This window comes from Taudactylus pleione, unplaced genomic scaffold (assembly GCF_031769625.1).
Source record: "Taudactylus pleione unplaced genomic scaffold, aTauple2 ptg000685l, whole genome shotgun sequence".
Lineage (NCBI taxonomy): Eukaryota > Metazoa > Chordata > Amphibia > Anura > Myobatrachidae > Taudactylus > Taudactylus pleione.
In genome coordinates this window covers 3,995,141-4,013,896 of record NW_028285087.1, presented here as the reverse complement: position 1 = coordinate 4,013,896, position 18,756 = coordinate 3,995,141, and the positions used below count along the sequence as shown (strand labels likewise).

At 47.8% G+C, this 18,756-nt stretch overlaps 1 protein-coding gene across 2 annotated transcripts in view; it reads left to right on the top strand.

The window, feature by feature from the left end:
* Positions 1-18,470, top strand: part of C3AR1 (complement C3a receptor 1) — a 65,232-nt gene extending 46,762 nt beyond the window's left edge. For both annotated transcript variants that reach the window (XM_088456056.1, XM_088456057.1), the window contains exon 2: positions 16,892-18,470. In XM_088456056.1, coding sequence (XP_088312182.1) covers positions 16,901-17,992 — 1,092 coding nt within the window. In that variant the 5' untranslated portion in view covers positions 16,892-16,900 and the 3' untranslated portion in view covers positions 17,993-18,470. The remainder of the gene's footprint in view (positions 1-16,891) is intronic.
* Positions 18,471-18,756: the final 286 nt, after the last annotated feature.

Here is an 18,756-nt window from a genome sequence, read left to right as displayed (position 1 = left end):
TTGTGTCAGGGCCGTAACTAGGGTAGTGCGACCAGTACCATGGCACAGGGCACCACAGGGCAGGACGCGCTGTCCAGGCTGTTTATCATCATTCTCACTTGTAGATTCCTCTTTTAGCCCCAGCACCCCTGGCCGCCCCTCTCTCAGGTGATTTGTGTCCCTGTTTAAAAAAATGAGGGGGCATCAATGCTCTCTGGCACAGGGCACCAAAAAAGTCTAGTTACAGCTTTGTGTACATACACAATACTCAAAAGTTCTGTAACAAATTAGCAATAAACCAGCATAATAAGATGTACACGCATAAAGTGAAATTGCTGCCGCCTACCCTGGGTAGTCTCCCAGGAAAGATATCAAAAGAAACAAACCTAAAAACAATTTTATGAAAATGCAGGGCATGCTATGCAGTGTAAATTAACTGGATAAGTAAAACCAAAATACATCAATTAATAAATAAACAAACAAAGAAATAAATAAACAAATACTGTGTGAGCAACCTATGCAAATATATAAAAAGCAAGTTTAATATACATAATCCAAATGTTATAAGAAACACAATTATACAGTTATGTACATAGTATCCAGCAGGGGCGTAGCTAGGATAGTGCGGCCGGTGCCATCGCACAGGGCACCACAGGTCAGGGGGCGCTGTTTGGGCCTGTCAAATTTCTGTTTATTATCATTCTCACTTGTAGCTTCCTCTTATTTCATCCCCAGCATCTCCTGGCCTCTCCTATCTCTTCCGTGGCTCTTCCCCAAGAGGCCATTCCCCTTTTTTGGGTGCATTATGTCCCTTTGAAAAATGAGGGGGGCGCCAATGCTCTTTCTGGCACAGGTCACCAAAAAGTCTAGTTACGGCTCTGATATCCAGAAGAGATACTGTAAAATGGGTATTTTAAAACACCAGAGATAAGGACCCATTCCATATTTTGCAAAAGTGTTGTAAATGGTCAGTGGGGACTCCAAATATAATTACCAGGTGCCTGCTCAGTCCTATAGGGTGCAATCAGGGCCGGCGCTTCCACTAGGCAAGCTTAGGCAGCTACCTAGGGGCGCTGACCACTAGAGGGTGCTTCTGAGCAGGCCCGCCAAGAGCCGCAGCGGGCCCGGGTAACAGGGGGCGTGGTCTAATAGCTGGAGGCGTGGTCACGCCCCCTTCGGGAAAAAAAAAAAAGATTTTCAGCGCCGCACCCCCTATTTGTTGCCGGGTGCACGCTGAGATTGTGTTACCATCGGGCACCTGGCTCCTTCTCTCTGCTCTCCCCCCCCTGGCGCTAGCAGTGCACTATGGGAGTGACGTCACAACTTGATAAAGGACAGAAGTGCCAGAGACACGTTTGATGCGGACATCACAAAAGCATATCCTTCCTATTCTGGAGCAGAGCTTCACATCGCGCATACCAGCGGAAGATTCATTGCTTCACATCGTGTACACCAGCGAAAAATTCAGAGGGAACCAGCCAGCCACAGAGAAGACAGCACACGGAAGGTAGGCAGAAACAGGGCTAGCTAGTTAGTTCGACCTTCAGCCATCCGGCCAATACTTTGCTACTGGAAACCTTGGAACCCACAAGAAACGCACTTAAAATACTTTAACTGGGCTAAAAAGAGCTTATAAACATATGAATCAGATTTTTCTTTTACAGGAATCGCACAACACACTAGTTTAATATTTATTTATTTTATTATCACAAGCGCTCCTTTTTTCATTCTTAGTATTGTTTCCATTTACAAAGTGAGCTGCTAAATTGTATAGATATTTTGTTTCAGTAGCGCAGCAGTACATATATAATTCACCATCACCACCAGCTCACCCACCACTTTGCATCCAGTCAACTAGTGGCATCATTGTCCGGAACCCCTGTCGGTCATTATACCGAGCGGCAACTGAGGACGTGGAGACAGTAGCGTGGAGTCATAAAGGGGCCGTCTATTGCCAGAGGCTGACCGCGCTCTGTTGGTGTTCATTCTGCCAGCACAGTGCGTGGAATCATCAGCAGGCTCTCAATTGCCGGAGACTTACCACGCCGCTACACTACCCACTCCATTACTACAGGAGCTGCACCGCACCCTATTACAAACCAAAGGTTAATTGCAAGACAGGATTTCGGGATATCTGTGTTATTCCACTATAGAGGAGCGGTGAGTGACATTGCAAACCAGTTCCATTTGTCGGATATTATCCCCTGGATTTAAGAAAAGGCTAATAATACACCAATAATACACCAGAGGTCATACACTCTTATATTTTAAATTACAGAACATTTTATTATTGTTCATGAGTCACTTTTTAAGGTATTTTTACCAATTAGGACTATTTTTGGATACTTATTTCAATATACCAGGGGTGGCCAACCCGCGGCTCTCGAACTGCATGAGGCTCTTCTGAGCTTCTAATGCGGCTCCCGGCTCGCAGCTCGGCAGACCCCCATTGTTACTGAGAACGCTGGTCTCTAAAGCCATCAGAGGCTAAAGAAGCCTCTCAGTAGTAGTGCCCCTTATACAGATAATGCCACAGTAGTAGTGCCCCTTATACACATAATGCCACAGTAGTGGTGCCCCTTATACACATAATGCCACAGTAGTGGTGCCCCTTATACACATAATGCTACAGTAGTGGTGCCCCTTATACACATAATGCCACAGTAGTGGTGCCCCTTATACACATAATGTCACAGTAGTGGTGCCCCTTATACACATAATGCCACAGTAGTAGTGCCCCTTATACACATAATGCCACAGTAGTGGTGCCCCTTATACACATAATGCCACAGTAGTGGTGCCCCCTGTACACATAATGCCACAGTAGTAATGCCCCTTGTACACATAATGCCACAGTAGTGGTGCCCCTTATACACATAATGTCACAGTAGTGGTGCCCCTTATACACATAATGTCACAGTAGTGGTGCCCCTTATACACATAATGCCACAGTAGTGGTGCCCCTTATACACATAATGCCACAGTAGTGGTGCCCCTTGTACACATAATGTCACAGTAGTAGTGCCCCTTATACACATAATGCCACAGTAGTAGTGCCCCTTATACACATAATGCCACAGTAGTGGTGCCCCTTATACACATAATGCCACAGTAGTGGTGCCCCTTATACACATAATGTCACAGTAGTGGTGCCCCTTATACACATAATGCCACAGTAGTAGTGCCCCTTGTACACATAATGCCACAGTAGTAGTGCCCCTTGTACACATAATGTCACAGTAGTAGTGCCCCTTGTACACATAATGTCACAGTAGTAGTGCCGCTTGTACACATAATGCCACAGTAGTAGTGCCCCTTATACACATAATGCCACAGTAGTGGTGCCCCTTATACACATAATGCCACAGTAGTGGTGCCCCTTATACACATAATGTCACAGTAGTGGTGCCCCTTATACACATAATGCCACAGTAGTAGTGCCCCTTGTACACATAATGCCACAGTAGTAGTGCCCCTTGTACACATAATGCCACAGTAATAGTGCCCCTTATACACATAATGCCACAGTAGTGGTGCCCCTTATACACATAATGCCACAGTAGTGGTGCCCCTTATACACATAATGTCACAGTAGTGGTGCCCCTTGTACACATAATGCCACAGTAGTAGTGCCCCTTGTACACATAATGTCACAGTAGTGGTGCCCCTTATACACATAATGTCACAGTAGTGGTGCCCCTTGTACACATAACTCCACAGTAGTAGTGCCCCTTATACACATAACGCCACAGTAGTGGTGCCCCTTATACACATAACGCTACAGTAGTGGTGCCCCTTATACACATAACGTCACAGTAGTGGTGCCCCTTATACACATAACGTCACAGTAGTGGTGCCCCTTGTACACATAACGTCACAGTAGTGGTGCCCCTTGTACACATAATGTCACAGTAGTGGTGCCCCTTGTACACATAATGTCACAGTAGTGGTGCCCCTTGTACACATAATGTCACAGTAGTGGTGCCCCTTGTACACATAATGTCACAGTAGTGGTGCCCCTTATACACATGTCACAGTAGTGGTGCCCCTTGTACACATAATGTCACAGTAGTAGTGCCCCTTGTACACATAATGCCACAATAGTAGTGCCCCTTGTACACATAATGTCACAGTAGTAGTGCCCCTTATACACGTAATGTCACAGTAGTGGTGCCCCTTATACATATAATGTCACAGTAGTGGTGCCCCTTATACACAATGTCACAGTAGTGGTGCCCCTTATACACATAATGCCACAGTAGTAGTGCCCCTTATACACATAATGCTACAGTAGTAATGCCCCTTATACACATAATGCCACAGTAGTAGTGCCCCTTATACACATAATGCCACAGTAGTAGTGCCCCTTATACACATAATGCCACAGTAGTGGTGCCCCTTGTACACAATGCCACAGTAGTGGTGCCCCTTATACACATAATGTCACAGTAGTAGTGCCCCTTATACACATTTCACTGTAGTACTGATAGGAAACCATACCCCCATCTGCATCCAAATAATTGTAGAGGGCTCGGATGTCAATGGAGCTTCATCCTATGACAGAATGTAAGCAGATCATGTGACGTGCTTTCAGTAATGTGATCCTGTATTTCTACCGCATCGCAGCCTTTCCTAACATTTACGTGTTTGTTGCCCATGGTGTTTAGATTACCGAATATACTTAGAATAATTGTATTGGCCCATAGTGTTTCAGTGACTGCCACATAATGCATAGAGCGTAACAGTGACTGCCAAATAATGCATACAGCGTAACAGTGACTGCCAAATAATGCATAGAGCGTCGCAGTGACTGCCAGATAATGTAGAGTGTCCCGTACCTATCCCAAAGGAAATGCTAGGTTAGGTAAGCAAGACATATGGGGGTATTCAATTTGGAGCGAAAAGTCCATGCTGGACTTTTTGCTCCACATCGGAGGATTTACCGGGATAAAGTATCGGGGATAAAGTATCTCTTTATTCAATTAGGAACCAGCGAAAATGGGAGCCGACGGAAAGGTGAGTATCGTAAAAATTCGGGAATTTTCGGGAAAAAAGTCCTGGGACCCTCCTAAAGATGTCCAGACATGGGGGATCACTATGGGTATCCCCGTTTTGGCTGCTGAAGGGAAGTCGGGTTTTTAAATAGCCGCGGCAGGTGCTTTTTTTGCGCCTGTGAAGAAGGGGTGCAGAAAAGCACTTGGGCATATTTAAAAAAAAAAAATATATCAAATTTGGGGTACATGAAAATTGGTGCAAGCATACTTTTAAGTCCCTAAAGTGCATTTTGAAAATGACTTTCTAAACCCGCATTCTTTTAAACACCTGCCGCATTATTGGGAACACCCCCTGCATTAATTTAGTTATTTAAAAACTTGTTCCCCATATTTTTTTTTTTTTTTACCCCAAGATTGAAATAATTTTTTGGGGTGTCCCTATTTTTTTTTTACTTTTTTTTTTTTTTACACCGTTCATTTTTAGGGGCTATTCCCAGGGGTGCAGGCTTTTTTTTTTTTTAAGCCTGCACCCCTAAACCCCAATTCTGCACTTTTTTTTCACCATGTAAAACATGGTGAAAACTTATCCCTGTTTTATTCAAAGACTTTTCGCACCGGCGAAAACTCTTTTTGAAATTGAATACGGGGATAATTCAAACATGCGAAAATTACTTTTCGCAGCCTGATTGAATACCCCCCATAGTAATGGGGAAAGGGAATAAAAACAGTACTCAGCACAGACCAGGCAGCAGGGGCAGAACTATGGGGGACAATGGAGGCGCCTGCCGCCAGGCTCCAGCACTGAAGGGGCACCTCCTCCCATTGCCCACAATATATTCACCCTACTTAGGACTGTAACTATGTACCTGGATGTACCGTCACAGCCGCCCAATACATGGCACCCCTTCCTGGCACCTGAGAAGCCACCATATAGTAGTGGAGAGCTCCGTGTCAGACTATCAGCTGCGGTCTCTATCTATAGCCTGTCCCTACTCATTGGTTTCACTGCTCCTCAGCAGCTTCTTATGTCAGTGTGACACGTCCGGCGCCCCCCTCACCCACAACTCCCTGTCTCACTCCTCCATGGCATGCCTATATTCTGGGTGCAACTGCGGGTCTATCTGCTTGCGAAATGCTGCATTACTGTTAGGATTTGCGGTTAGCAAATCATCTTGGTGGCAATTCCCAGTCTTAGTTGTTACTGAGATACTGCATCATGTCCTATCCTTGTTCTGGCTTTTTGCAGGAAGCTGGAAATCCTGTCTTGTCTGTGTCAATTCATTGCCTGTCATTCAGGTCTGTTTGTGTTGTTTCATGTGTTCACTAAGTAACTAGCTCTCTCCTTGCAGAGCAGGTACACACATGCCTTTTAATTAGGAATCACTCTCCAGGAATGGTCTCTGATTGGATCCTGCATCTCATAAGTATACACCCAGCCCTGATCTCATTGGCGGTTATGCTGTCATTACCAGTGTATGTTTGCTGTGTTCAGTTCCTAAGTGCTTGCCGGTCTACTGAGTACTTTGGTTATTGAATCTGGATCCTGTCTCCATTCAGCCCTGCAGTATTATACCACAGTCCTGTCTGTTTGCATTCATCTAGTTACCTGCAGTGTTTCCACCTCACTGCCTCCATTATGTGTTAGTGCAGCATCTGAATCCACCTGTCTGCAGTTTAGGCCTCAGCCTAGACCATCTCAGCTGCTTGTGTCAACTGGGTGACACAGGCTGCACTACAGAGTGTCTGTGAGTTCCCTCAGCCTGGCTGCAGAGTCAGGTTGTTCCTGTACACTGAACTCCCACACGGCTTACTAGCCGCATCTAGTAGCCCCCGTGCTGCTGTCTGCTCAGCAATCTCCATACGGCTTCCTAGCCACTTCTAGTAGCTTCCGTGCTACCACCAATCCCCAAACGGCTTCCTAGCCGCATCTAGCAGCTCTTGTGCTGCCAGCGTTCACCATACGGCTTCCCAGCCGCTCCAAGTAGCTTCCGTGCTAACACCAATCTCCACACGGCTTCCAAGCCGCATCCAGCAGCTCCCATGCTGCCAACATTCCTCATTTGGCTTCTTAGCCGCTCCAAGCAGCTCCCTTGCCGCACCATCGGCACACTTGCCACACCATCAGCTCTCAAAGCCATTATCAAACCATAGACTGTTTATCAACGGCAATTGCCCCAACATCAGCACCATTGCTGCAACATCGGCACACTTGCCGCACCATCGACTCTCAAAGTCATTATCAAACCATAGACTGTCTATCTACGGCAATTGCCCCAGCAGTGGCACCAGCCCGCAGGCTGCTTCCTGTCTAGAGTCCCGGCTGTCTAAACTGCACCACAGCCTCCAGGCCATATCTAGTATCCTGTGATTATATTGTCCTGTCCTTGTCTGTTTTGTCATAGTCTATTCTTGTCTTGTCGAGCCCAGTCCTGTCCAGGCTTGTCTGTTATCCTGCTACATATCAGTCCAGGTCACTTCTGCCTTGCAGCAATTTAGTATGGTCGTGCCACTCATTGCCTGACTACTCAGTTGCTCCTCAGCCCCTGGCATACCTACGACCATATTGTTCTGTGTAGTGCTATCCTCCCACAGCCATACTCCAGCTAGCCCTAGTTGTGACAGGACTGCCACTCCTCCATCATACCTAGCACTGGTCAGCAGTCCTGCCATCTCTCCTGTTCAAGAGAATCATAACAATTACGGTGTCAGCGGCTGTGACGGGGGGGTGCACCAAATTATAACTTGCCTCCGGGCGTCTGGGATGAACTTACGCCACTGCCAGGCAGTAAAGACAATTGCGCACAAGCCATGAAGTTTATATTAAAAAGAAAAAAAAGCTGACAATATTTATTCTCCAGAAGCAATTACAGAGTTTTAGTTTAGTTAACTTGGACAAACAATGCAGCACTAAATAGGGCGACCCTGTGACTGATATTTCATAGCCACCCGAGAGATAAAGCATAGGCAGAATACAGCCCCTGCGGGCACAGGTATAATGGACACCAGTGGCGGAACTAGAGTGGTGGTCCCAGGTGCAAGAATATGCTTTGTGCCCCCCTATGCAGTGCCCCCAGTAATAGTCCCCCCTATGCATTGCACCCCAGTAGTGGCCCCCCTATGCAGTGCCCCCAGTAGTTGTCCCCCTATACAGTGCCCCCAATAGTAGTCCTCCCTATGCACTGCCCCATATACAGTGCCCCCAGTAGTAGTCCCCCCTATGCAGTGCCCCCAGTAGTGGTCCCCCCTATGCAGTGCCCCCAGTAGTGGTCCCCCCTATGCAGTGCCCCCAGTAGTGGTCCCCCCTATGCAGTGCCCCCAGTAGTGGTCCCCCCTATGCAGTGCCCCCAGTAGTAGTCCCCCCTATGCAGTGCCCCCAGTAGTAATCCCCCTATGCAGTGCCCCCAGTAGTGTTCCCCTCCATGCAGTACCCCCAGTAGTAATCCCCCCTATGCAGTGCCCCCAGTAGTAATCCCCCCATGCAGTGCCCCCAGTAGTGTTCCCCCCCCATGCAGTGCCCCCAGTAGTAATCCCCTCTATGCAATGCCCCCGTAGGAGCCCCCCTATGCAGTGCCCCCAGTAGTAGCCCCCCCATGCAGTGCCCCAAGTTGTAATCCCCCCATGCAGTGCCCCCAGTTGTAATCCCCCCTATGCAGTGCCCCCAGTTGTAATCCTCCTATGCAGTGCCCCCAGTTGTAATCCCCCCTATGCAGTGCCCCCAGTAGTAGTCTCCCCTCTGCAGTGCCCCCAGTAGTAGTCCCCCCTCTGCAGTGCCCCCAGTAGTAGTCCCCCCTATGCAGTGCCCCCAGTAGTAGCCCCCCTATGCAGTGCCCCCAGTAGTAGTCCCCCCTGTACAGTGCCCTCAGTAGCAGCCCTCCTATACAGTGGCCATAGTAGTGCCCCCTCCCTATAAAGTCCTCCCAGTAGCTCATATGCTGTGCCAGTGCCCCCATAGTAGCGCCCCCCCATATGCTGTGCCAGTGCCCCCTTACACACACAAACAAACAAAAAAAAAACACACAACTTTCCTGCTCCCACTCCTGCCGACGACCACCACCGCTGTCTGCTCCTCCCGGCCCGCTCTTGCTCTGCACTATGGGATGGGAAAGACGTCATGACGTGACGTCTCTCCCATCACCTGCTGCAGAGGGAGCCGGAAGACGGAGCTCATGAGTGAGCTCCAGCCGGCTCCCTCTGTGGACAACGCAGCAGCCAATGAGAGTCTGTGTAACTCTCATTGGCTGCTATAACGGGTTCTGGACTATAGACAGACAGTAATTAGTTAGACAATATCTAGATAGACACCAGATGTTAGGCAGTTAATCGTTCGACAAGGATAAAAGTTCGACACAGACAAAAGTCCTACACACTAAAATTAGACATGTAAAAAGTTCGACAGGTACAAAAGATCGACAGGGTCAAAAGATCGACATGAAAAAGATTGACACAAAAATGGTCGACACATTTTTTTTGTTTGTTTTTTAGGATTAGGGTTAGGTTTAGGGTTAGGCACTGACTGGAGGGTTAGGGTTAGGCACTTACTGGAGGGTTAGGCACTTACCCCCATGGTTAGGGTTAGGCACTTACCCAGATGGTTAGGGTTAGACACCAGGAGGGAGGGTTAGGGTTAGGCACCAAGGGGAGGGTTAGGGTGAAGATTAGGGCTAAAAAACAACAAAAAAAATTGTCGACCTTTTTTGTGTCAACCATTTTCATGTCGAACTTTTTACCCTGTCGATCTTTTTGTACCTGTCTGACGTTAGTGTGTCTGACTGTTGTTTGTGTCTGACTTTTTTCCCTGTCTTAAGCTGGGTACACACTGACAGATACATTGGCCGATCAATTGATCGGCCAATGTATCTGCTGCCCGTCGGGAAGTGTGTACCAGCGATATGGCGGTGAACGTCGGCGTTCACCGACATATCGCATTGGTTGTGCTGCACAGCCGATGGACAGATATGTCTGCAGACTGCCCGTACACACACAGCGGCAGCCGCGAGGAGGGGGATGGGACACGCCCCCCGCCCACCGGGACACGCCCCCTGGTCGCCGGGTCCCACAGATGATGGCCGTTCAATGTGTATGAACGAACTTCAACTGCAGATATATCTGTCAGGTTACACACCTTAACTATTGACTGTCTAACATCTGGTGTCTATCTAGACATTGTCTAACTAATTACTGTCTATCTTATACCACACCCGCTATAACAAACACACAGCCGCCACTGGTTTGTAAACTGTGTAGGGCAGACCGCTTTCACTGAGATCTGCCCTACACCTGTGGGGCCCGGGGGACTAGCGGTGGGTACAGGGGCGGCTATGGGTCCCTGCACCACAGCGGGCCTGGTGCAATGCTGCACCGCCGCTAGTTCCGCCCCTGATGGACACATACACACAATGATAGGTAATGCCCCCCCCCTCACCTCCTCCTCCTCACTGAATTAGTTACTTCCATTACACCTATACATTCATAATAGAACATAGTTACTGTACTGGCTGCTGCTGCTGCACTGAGGTGCTGTCTCCCAGTCCCTTCTCTACATCCTCTCTGACTGGGAGGTCAGGAGTCATGCTGGGAGCAAGCAGGGACAGTCTACAAACTACTGTACTTGTCACTATTCAAGTGTAATCAAAACGGGCAAATGTTTTGCAGACTGTCCCTGCTTGTTCCCAGCAAACTTTTAGGTAGGGAGTTACCCAGGCTCACTGAAGAGAGGTGGAGCAGAAGCTCAGCCGCCATCCACCCCTGCAGCTTCAGTTCAGGCTGATTGTCTTGTTAATCAGCCCCCTGCCTCTGCCCTCCCCCCCCCCTCCCCCCCCTCCTTCCATGAATGGAGCTATATGAAGAGCTCAGCCGCACTTTTACAATAGGCTGCCGCTGCCTGCCTCCGTGTGACAGGCGCAGCGGCAGCCGGCAGAAGCAAGAATTGTGTAAGCTGCTGCAGGGAGAGCACCTCTCCAGCCTGGCGCCTCCCTGCAGTGCAGGACTTGCTGAGCGGGTTGCACCGGCCCTGTGAACGCCCTGAAGTTGGAGTAAAAACGCCCAGCCATGCCTGTGCTAGTGCAAGCACACCCCGTTTACACAGACCTGCCCCAGCCACCACCCACTGATGCCCGTTCTGTCACTCAAACCACCGTTCTAAAAGTGTGCTTGAGAGCGATCGTTTCCACATCGCAGTGGCGACCTCACGCACACTCTGCGATGCATGCTCAGTTTCACAACAAGCGAGCGGCTGCGTGCAATCGCGGCTTAGTTAGCGGGTCTGAATCAGGTCCAGGGTTCCAATCTGGATCAGACCCGGAATTTCCCCGGCACCGACCCAGGATATTCCCGAGTCAGCGCCATTCACACCGGAGCCGAGTCTGCAGAGACCCAGCATTTCCGGCATTGAAGTGGACGCTTGGAGATGACGTCATCTCCAAGTGCCACTGAAGTTGGCCAATCGGCAGGCATGTGGCACGATCCAGGTCACCGTTACCCGGCTTGCACCGTTTACACTGCAGGATTTCACAGGTTACTCCCGTGTTAAACCCTGCTAGTTACTTGGGTTGGATTGCCGGTCACTCAACCCGGCAATCCAACCCTGGCCCCTTTTACACCAAGGAGCTACCCGGGGTAACCCTGCAATAACCCGGGTTTTAGCTCTGGTGTAAAAGGGGTATTAGTTACCCTGTATATGCATGAACGGAATGCTTTTTACATCTTTGTAATGACACAAGCCTATCTGCACACCAGATTTTAATCAACTAACACCCTTAATTGGAAAACTAATGTCTTTAGGGTGATCAGTCTATTAATTCCCCCACTCACTTGACAAAAAATTATAGGGGTCTATTTACTAAGCCTTGGATGGCGATAAAGTGAACGGAGGCAAGTTACCAGCCAATCAGCTCAGTGGCGTAACTATAAATTTTGCTCCCCCCTGCCAAAAAAGTTTCAGGCGCCCCCCACCCACATTATGCCACACAGTAATGCCCATTACAGCCCCTGAAAGATCTACTTCACCAACCCTCCTCTCCGCTCCTGCCAGTCTGTCACTTCAAGACAGGTTGCACAGTTTCTATGTCCGGGTAGAACCAGATTATAGGGAACATAATTTATAACCTATAAACTGCATATATCAAGTCAGTACCCCTTATACAGTGCCCCTATAGTTGTGCCCCTTATGCAATGCCCCCTGTACTAGTTTCCCTTATGCCATGCCCCTTATGCAGTGCCCCTTATGCAATGCCCCCTGTTGTAGTGCTTCTTATGCAATGCCCCCTTGTAGCAGTGCCCCTTATGCAGGCCCCCTGTAGCAGTGCCCATTATGCAATGCCCCCTGTAGTAGTGCCCCTTATGAAGGGCCCTTTGTGGTATTGCCCATATGCCGTGCCCCCTGTAGTTGTGCCCATATGCCGTGCCCCCTGTAGTTGTGCCCATAGGTCGTGTCCCCTGTAGTTGTGCCCATAGGCCGTGCCCCCTGTAGTTGAGCCCGTATGCCATGCCCCTGTAGTTGTGCACATATGCCATGCCCCCTATGGTGGAGCCCATATGCTGTGCCCCCTGTGGTTGAGCCCATATACCAGGGGTTCCCAACCACGGTCCTCAAGGCACGCTAACAGTCCAGGTTTTGGGGATAGCCATACTTGAGCACAACTGACTTAATTAGTACCTCAGTTATTTTAATTTAACATCTGTGCACAATCATGGCTATCACTAAAACCAGGACTGTTAGGACCTCATTCAGAGCCGGTCGCACAGAGCGTGCGGTCGGTCTAAATGAGGGGAGGACGTCTTGAATTTTCAAGACGTCCTCCTTTGCGGTGGTAAGGCTGTAGGTTAACACCCACAGCCTTACGACCGCCTAAGGTGATGGTCGCGATGGTCAAGACCATCGCGACCATCGGGGCTTACGACGAGACCCTAGGGTAGGGTCTCCCTTGTAGTAAGCCCCGGAGAGCTTTCGGCTCTGTGTGAGCTGGAAGCTCTCCACTGACATCACTAGTGATGTCAGTGGGGCCGCCCCCAAACGGTAGGTGTTCCCATGGAAACACCCCCGTTTGGGCTGCCACCCCCCGGCCCACCTTCCAAACGGGGCGAGCTGTCAATCAACATCGACAGCTCGTCCCCTTTGGATCGAGACCCGCTACGTCCGTCGCTGCCGGTCGTAGCGGGTCTTACGCATGCGCATGACGGCGCCGTCGTGCGCATGCTATGTCGGGGGCATCGGCGCTAACGACCGGGTCTGAATGACCCCCTTAGTATGCCTTGAGGTCCGAGGTTGGGAATCAGTGCCATATGTCGTGCCCCCTGTAATAGTGCCCCCCCAGAACTTACCTGACTCGTCGTCCATGCTGTCACCCCCGCGGCGCTGCTGTGCTGACTGAATCTAAGTTGAGCCAGCGGGCACTGCCGCGCAGGATTCGCACGTTGCGGGTGACGTCATGACGTCACCCGCGCACTGCATGACTGGGAACGCTGGCCTCTGAAGCGATCAGAGGCTTCCTTAGCCTCCGGTCACTTCAGTGGCCAGCATTCACAGTTGCATGTCACAGGCTGTTTTTGAAAAATGACGGTAACGAGCTGATTGGCTGGCACCTTATCTCCGTTCACTCTATCTCCATAAATAGACCCCTCTATCCATGAAACGCGTTGCTGGAATTATAGTGAGGAGAGCCCCTGGGCCAGATATTGTGGCTGATCAAAAACAACTATGCACTAATTCATCTGAAAAGCTATTAATCATCTTCACCTTGGGTAGGGAACTCGCTTCACCAGCAGAGATTTTGGTGTCTATTTACTAAGCCTTGGATAGAGATAAAGTACCAACCAACCAGCTCATAACTGTCATTTTTCCAACACATCCTGTGACATAGAATTTAGGAGATGGTTGGCCGGTACTTTACCTCCGTTCACTTTATCTTCATCCTAGGCTTAATAAATACCCCCGTTTATGTCTATTGCAGTGGTTCCCAAACTTTTTTGCATAAAAGCGCCCTAGAGTACCAGCATTTTTTCCACGGCACCCCTGGGCCAAAAGTTTCTTATTGAGAAATTAAAAGAAAATGAAATGACGTAAATTGTGCTTATATGTCATCCTTAGGGTCAGTTATGTGGTGGTGGACAGGGCTGCGCTTGTTTTTGTTCACATATTTTTGATTGGCGGCCATTAGCACTGGTTTTGCCTATCACACGGGCCAAAAATTATTTTATTTGGTACTTGGCCACCAACCAGAGGCACCCCTGCAAGTGCCCTGAGGCACCCCAAGGTGCCACGACACCCAGTTTGGGAACCTCTGTCTTATTGTAAGACACTAAAATTAGAGTATATACTTGGAAAAGGTTGTGTTATCATCCATTATAAAGGTATTAAAGTAATAAACTAAAGGAGCTTTACATGTGAGTGCAATACTGGATCAAGATAAATACCATGCTATTTCTAAAAGAGGTATCACACTCTTCCTAGTTCCTTCTCTATTTCAGCAAGAATCGCATCGTGGAGGAAAGTCACGAATACATCTTAAAATAGACTTCTGAGGGCCTGATTCAGAGCCGGACGCAATTAGCACTCGCTCGTTCAGAAAAAGGGGGTGGCTATTCAAATGAACCGTTCGCTCTTTGCGGTCTGTTGACGCCTCCATGTATGAACGAGCGAACAAAACATGCGGATGTTTATTTGAAAAATACGCCCCCTGGCCGCTCGCACCATACGTCATATCCGCTATTTATTAGATTAATCGAGTACATCGATCAGCGTATGAACTCCTCGCTATTCTTGTGGTTGGTTTTTCCTACCACTATATTGCGAGCAGTTCTGACTATAAAACAACCAGGTGACGTGGTCAATGACGCTGCTGTATTAATTATGCACACCCATAAAACGCCCGTTTTGACCTTTAAGCGCCTGCGTTCTGATCTCCACTCCCCGTTTTCAAGCACCTTCCCGTTACCACCACATACGCCTCATCCTGTCACTCAAAGTAGCAGGCCTTCGCTATATAGCGAACAAACGATTTTCAGCCGCACTAACTGGTTCGCGCATGCGTATTATAAACCGTACGCATGCGCAGATGTGCGAACATCGCTCGGAACGAGCGTACTGCCGCTTACGAGCGGCTCTGAATCAGGCCCTAAGTTCTTAATCAGAATATGTAGAAAGGCTGATTCCTAAAATACAAATGCGAATGTAACTCAGATGTTGAAAACATATTACGCTCTCACCTATTTCCTTTTAAGCACAAGTTTTACCAAATAAATAATTCTGAACTACAGTAAAACTATATTCACAATACTCCTGTACAAGTGAGATATTTAACTAAATATCTAGGTGTGTGATACATCATGGGTATATAGATGCTCATCTTTGCCACTGATGCGGCAAACATGCGCACGCGTTGCACGCGCTCTATGCCACAGTATGTCTTGCCGCGGCAGCATTCGCGCCATGGCATCTCATGGATCACAGGAACGAACAAGACGCACGCATCGGGAGGGAGCAGCCAGGTCAGTACAGCAGGGGGCGTGGCGGGGGCGTAAGAGGGCAGTGTGGGGGAGTGGCGGTGCGATTGCGTCATTTCTGACCCCACTTTACAATGCCAATATTCTCAGAATTTTAAAGCAGGGTGTGGGGCTATGATTATGCGATTCAGCGCGATCGCGTCATTGCCTCCCTGGACACCCACTTTTGCTCGATAAGTGGGTACGACGAGGGGGGGAGGTGGTGCATGAGGGGCAGAAGCCAACACGGGCGAGTAGCTTGCTCATGTGTGGGGCCGGGAGCACCTCCCGATTTTTGGGAGGCTCCCGGCCGAATAAGGAGAGTAGGCGACCACGGATTACAGGTACCTGCTTGAAATTAATCAAGTTATTTCTAATGACTTCTAAAAGGTTCAATAATTTTGTTGAGGCCTTGTGGGATTTCTATGTGGACTAAGATGACATATTGTACGTGGATGCCAAAATATTTTTCTGGTCATAGTGGCGCATTATTAGAAAAAACTGCAAGGGCGTCAGTACATTTGTCCATGACTTATGTCATACTTGCCTATTTTTTTTTTTCTTCCTGGGAGAAGCCCGGTTAAGAGAAGCAGGAGGGGGCGGGGCCTGAAGATTTGTGCAATTAAGCCCCGCCCCTCATGGTAAATTGCCGCAAATGGTTCAAATTTCAATAGGGGACGGGGCCTAAATGACGTAATTCATGAAGATTTGCGCCATTAAGCCCCGCCCCCTACACGGAGACCCGCAATCTCCGCGGAATTGCTCCCCATTCTGCTCACTTCACTAGAAAGTGGGCAGAAGTGCAGGAGAAATGCTTACCCTTCCTGGGGTGCGGGGGGGTTACCTGAAAAATCGGGAGCCTCCCGCGAATTCCGGGAGGGCAGGCATGTATGGGTTATGTCAATTTGCAGTATACTGTCTATGCAGTTTGTAATATCTATCATGCCAAAAAGTCTATGTGGAGAAATAATACTGTTATGGAGCATCTTATCCAGCAACTAATAACATCGATATAAAATATAGCCTGTATTCTGTTTTTATATTGTAGCATTACCTAAAGTAAAGCCTAGATCTTATATACTAGCACCCTCAAGCATAATGGAAATTAATGTATTAATTAATGCACATATGACTAGATGGGGTTATAGGATGCAAGGCAATAGAAAAGGATGATAAATAGGTCTATAAACACTATTGTAGTAAGGTGTCTTAAGGGGATTGGCAGAGATGGTAAGCCACTAACTTATTTAAATTCAGTGAAGAATTGTATCAATAGTACATTTAGTAAAATGTTTGCCATAGCAATATCCTTCTCCACCCAACCAAGTTCCGGTACATGGTCACACAGTCAATTTTCAGTTGGACTGTTGAGGGATACAATGGGGTTTGGAGGAACATGTTGTCTAAATAGCCAGTGACTCTCATCAATCTCTTTACAGGGAATCAAGATGTTCAATGCAAGCGATGGGAGCAGTGACCACACTCTGCAATCTCTCTGCAACAGCTGCCCGGGACGCCTCTTCACCATATTGGTTTTGGTTATCACCTTCCTCTTGGGGGTCCCCGGCAATATCCTGGTGCTATGGGTCACTGTTGTAAAGATGAAATGGACAGTGAATACCATTTGGTTCTGGAACCTGGCTCTGGCCGACATAACCTGCTGCCTGAGTATCCCGTTCTCCATGGCACAGTTCTTCTATTGGGAATGGCTGTATGGCCCAGCGCTCTGCAAGATTTTGCCTTCCATGGTAATCCTTAATATGTTTGCCAGCATCTTCACCCTCGTGGCTATTAGCATCGACCGTTGCATCATGGTGGTCCTGCCTGTGTGGGCGCAGAACCACCGCAGCCTACGGATGGCATGGCTGGCCTGCTTAGTCATTTGGATGCTGTCACTCCTGATGTGTCTCCCTGCCTTCATTTACCGAGAGACCTTCTTAATTGAAAACATCACTCTGTGTGGCTATGACCCCAATGTCCATGTGAACAATGAATATACACAGAGCCACCATTATAATTTTGATTACAATAACACTGACTACTCGTTTGAGAATTTGAACCTGGATGAGATCGTCGTGTCTTTGGACACACATGCTCCAGGTCTCGAAGTCACCATTGCTGTCACACGTATGATATTCGGGTTTTGCTTTCCTGTTTTGATCATTTCTGCCTCTTACATCCTCCTGGCTCTTAAAGTACAACATTCCAGATTTGGTAAGGAAGGTAGAAAAACCACAAAGGTGGTATTTGCTATCATAGTGGCATTTTTTGTGACCTGGGCTCCCTACCACATATTTGGCATAATTTCACTGTACGTTAGAAACACAGTAATGAATAATCTGGACGAAATCTCCCAGGCCTTGGCTTTCTCAAACAGTTGTATCAACCCAATACTCTACGTCTTCATGGGCAAAGACTTCAAGAGCAAGCTGCGGCAATCCCTGCACAGGCTCATGGAGAGTGCGTTTAGTGAAGAAATGACAAAAACCACTGAACGCAGCAAGAGTAAGACCACCAACCAAGACAGCGTGACCGTGTGAGAGGGTATCGCGTCAACAGCTGCCAACTTTGAAAAATGCTCAACAGTATTAATGAGAGGCTACTGAAGCTGTCTCAGTAAGCGTAAGGACCTGTCTTTAACTCAACGGGACAAATGTATCCACATAGGCAATTGTGAGCCTTGGAACAATGTTGGAATAATTTGTGGGCATCTCAAATAGGCATCATTGGAAGACTACACGCTCTTTGCAAGCTTCACCCTTACATTTTCATTTTACAACGTTATTATGTGGCATAATTTCCTACAAGTAACAGTATACTGGACATTTTCCCACTTAACCTGAGCCTTACAAGAAGGTGGGGGTCATATTTGAAGGTACAGAAGTGAATATCTCATAGCACTTCTAGTCTTATCCCAAAACTTCTCAAAATTGTAGCCAAAAATTTTTAAAATTGTAGAGTGCTTTCTTCCTATAAAAAAAAGAAAACAAAGTACCAGTACTCACCTAAAATTACAAGATGATACAATATCTATAGTAGCTTCCACTCTGGACAAGTCTTTAGACATTTATTTTACTTTTCATCTGAAAGAATTTCACTTGTTTTTATTCCTGTTTTACCAGAACTAGTTATAAGAAATAAAAATGATACCAAAAACAAAAAGGTGCAGGCACTGCATACTATTCAGTTCCATCAGAAAACAAAAGCACTGTGTTACACCAATTCTATGCTATCCAAGTATGATAAAATCACAATACAAATTAAAGAAGGGGTGGTTTCAGAACTTGTACAACCTTGAACTTTG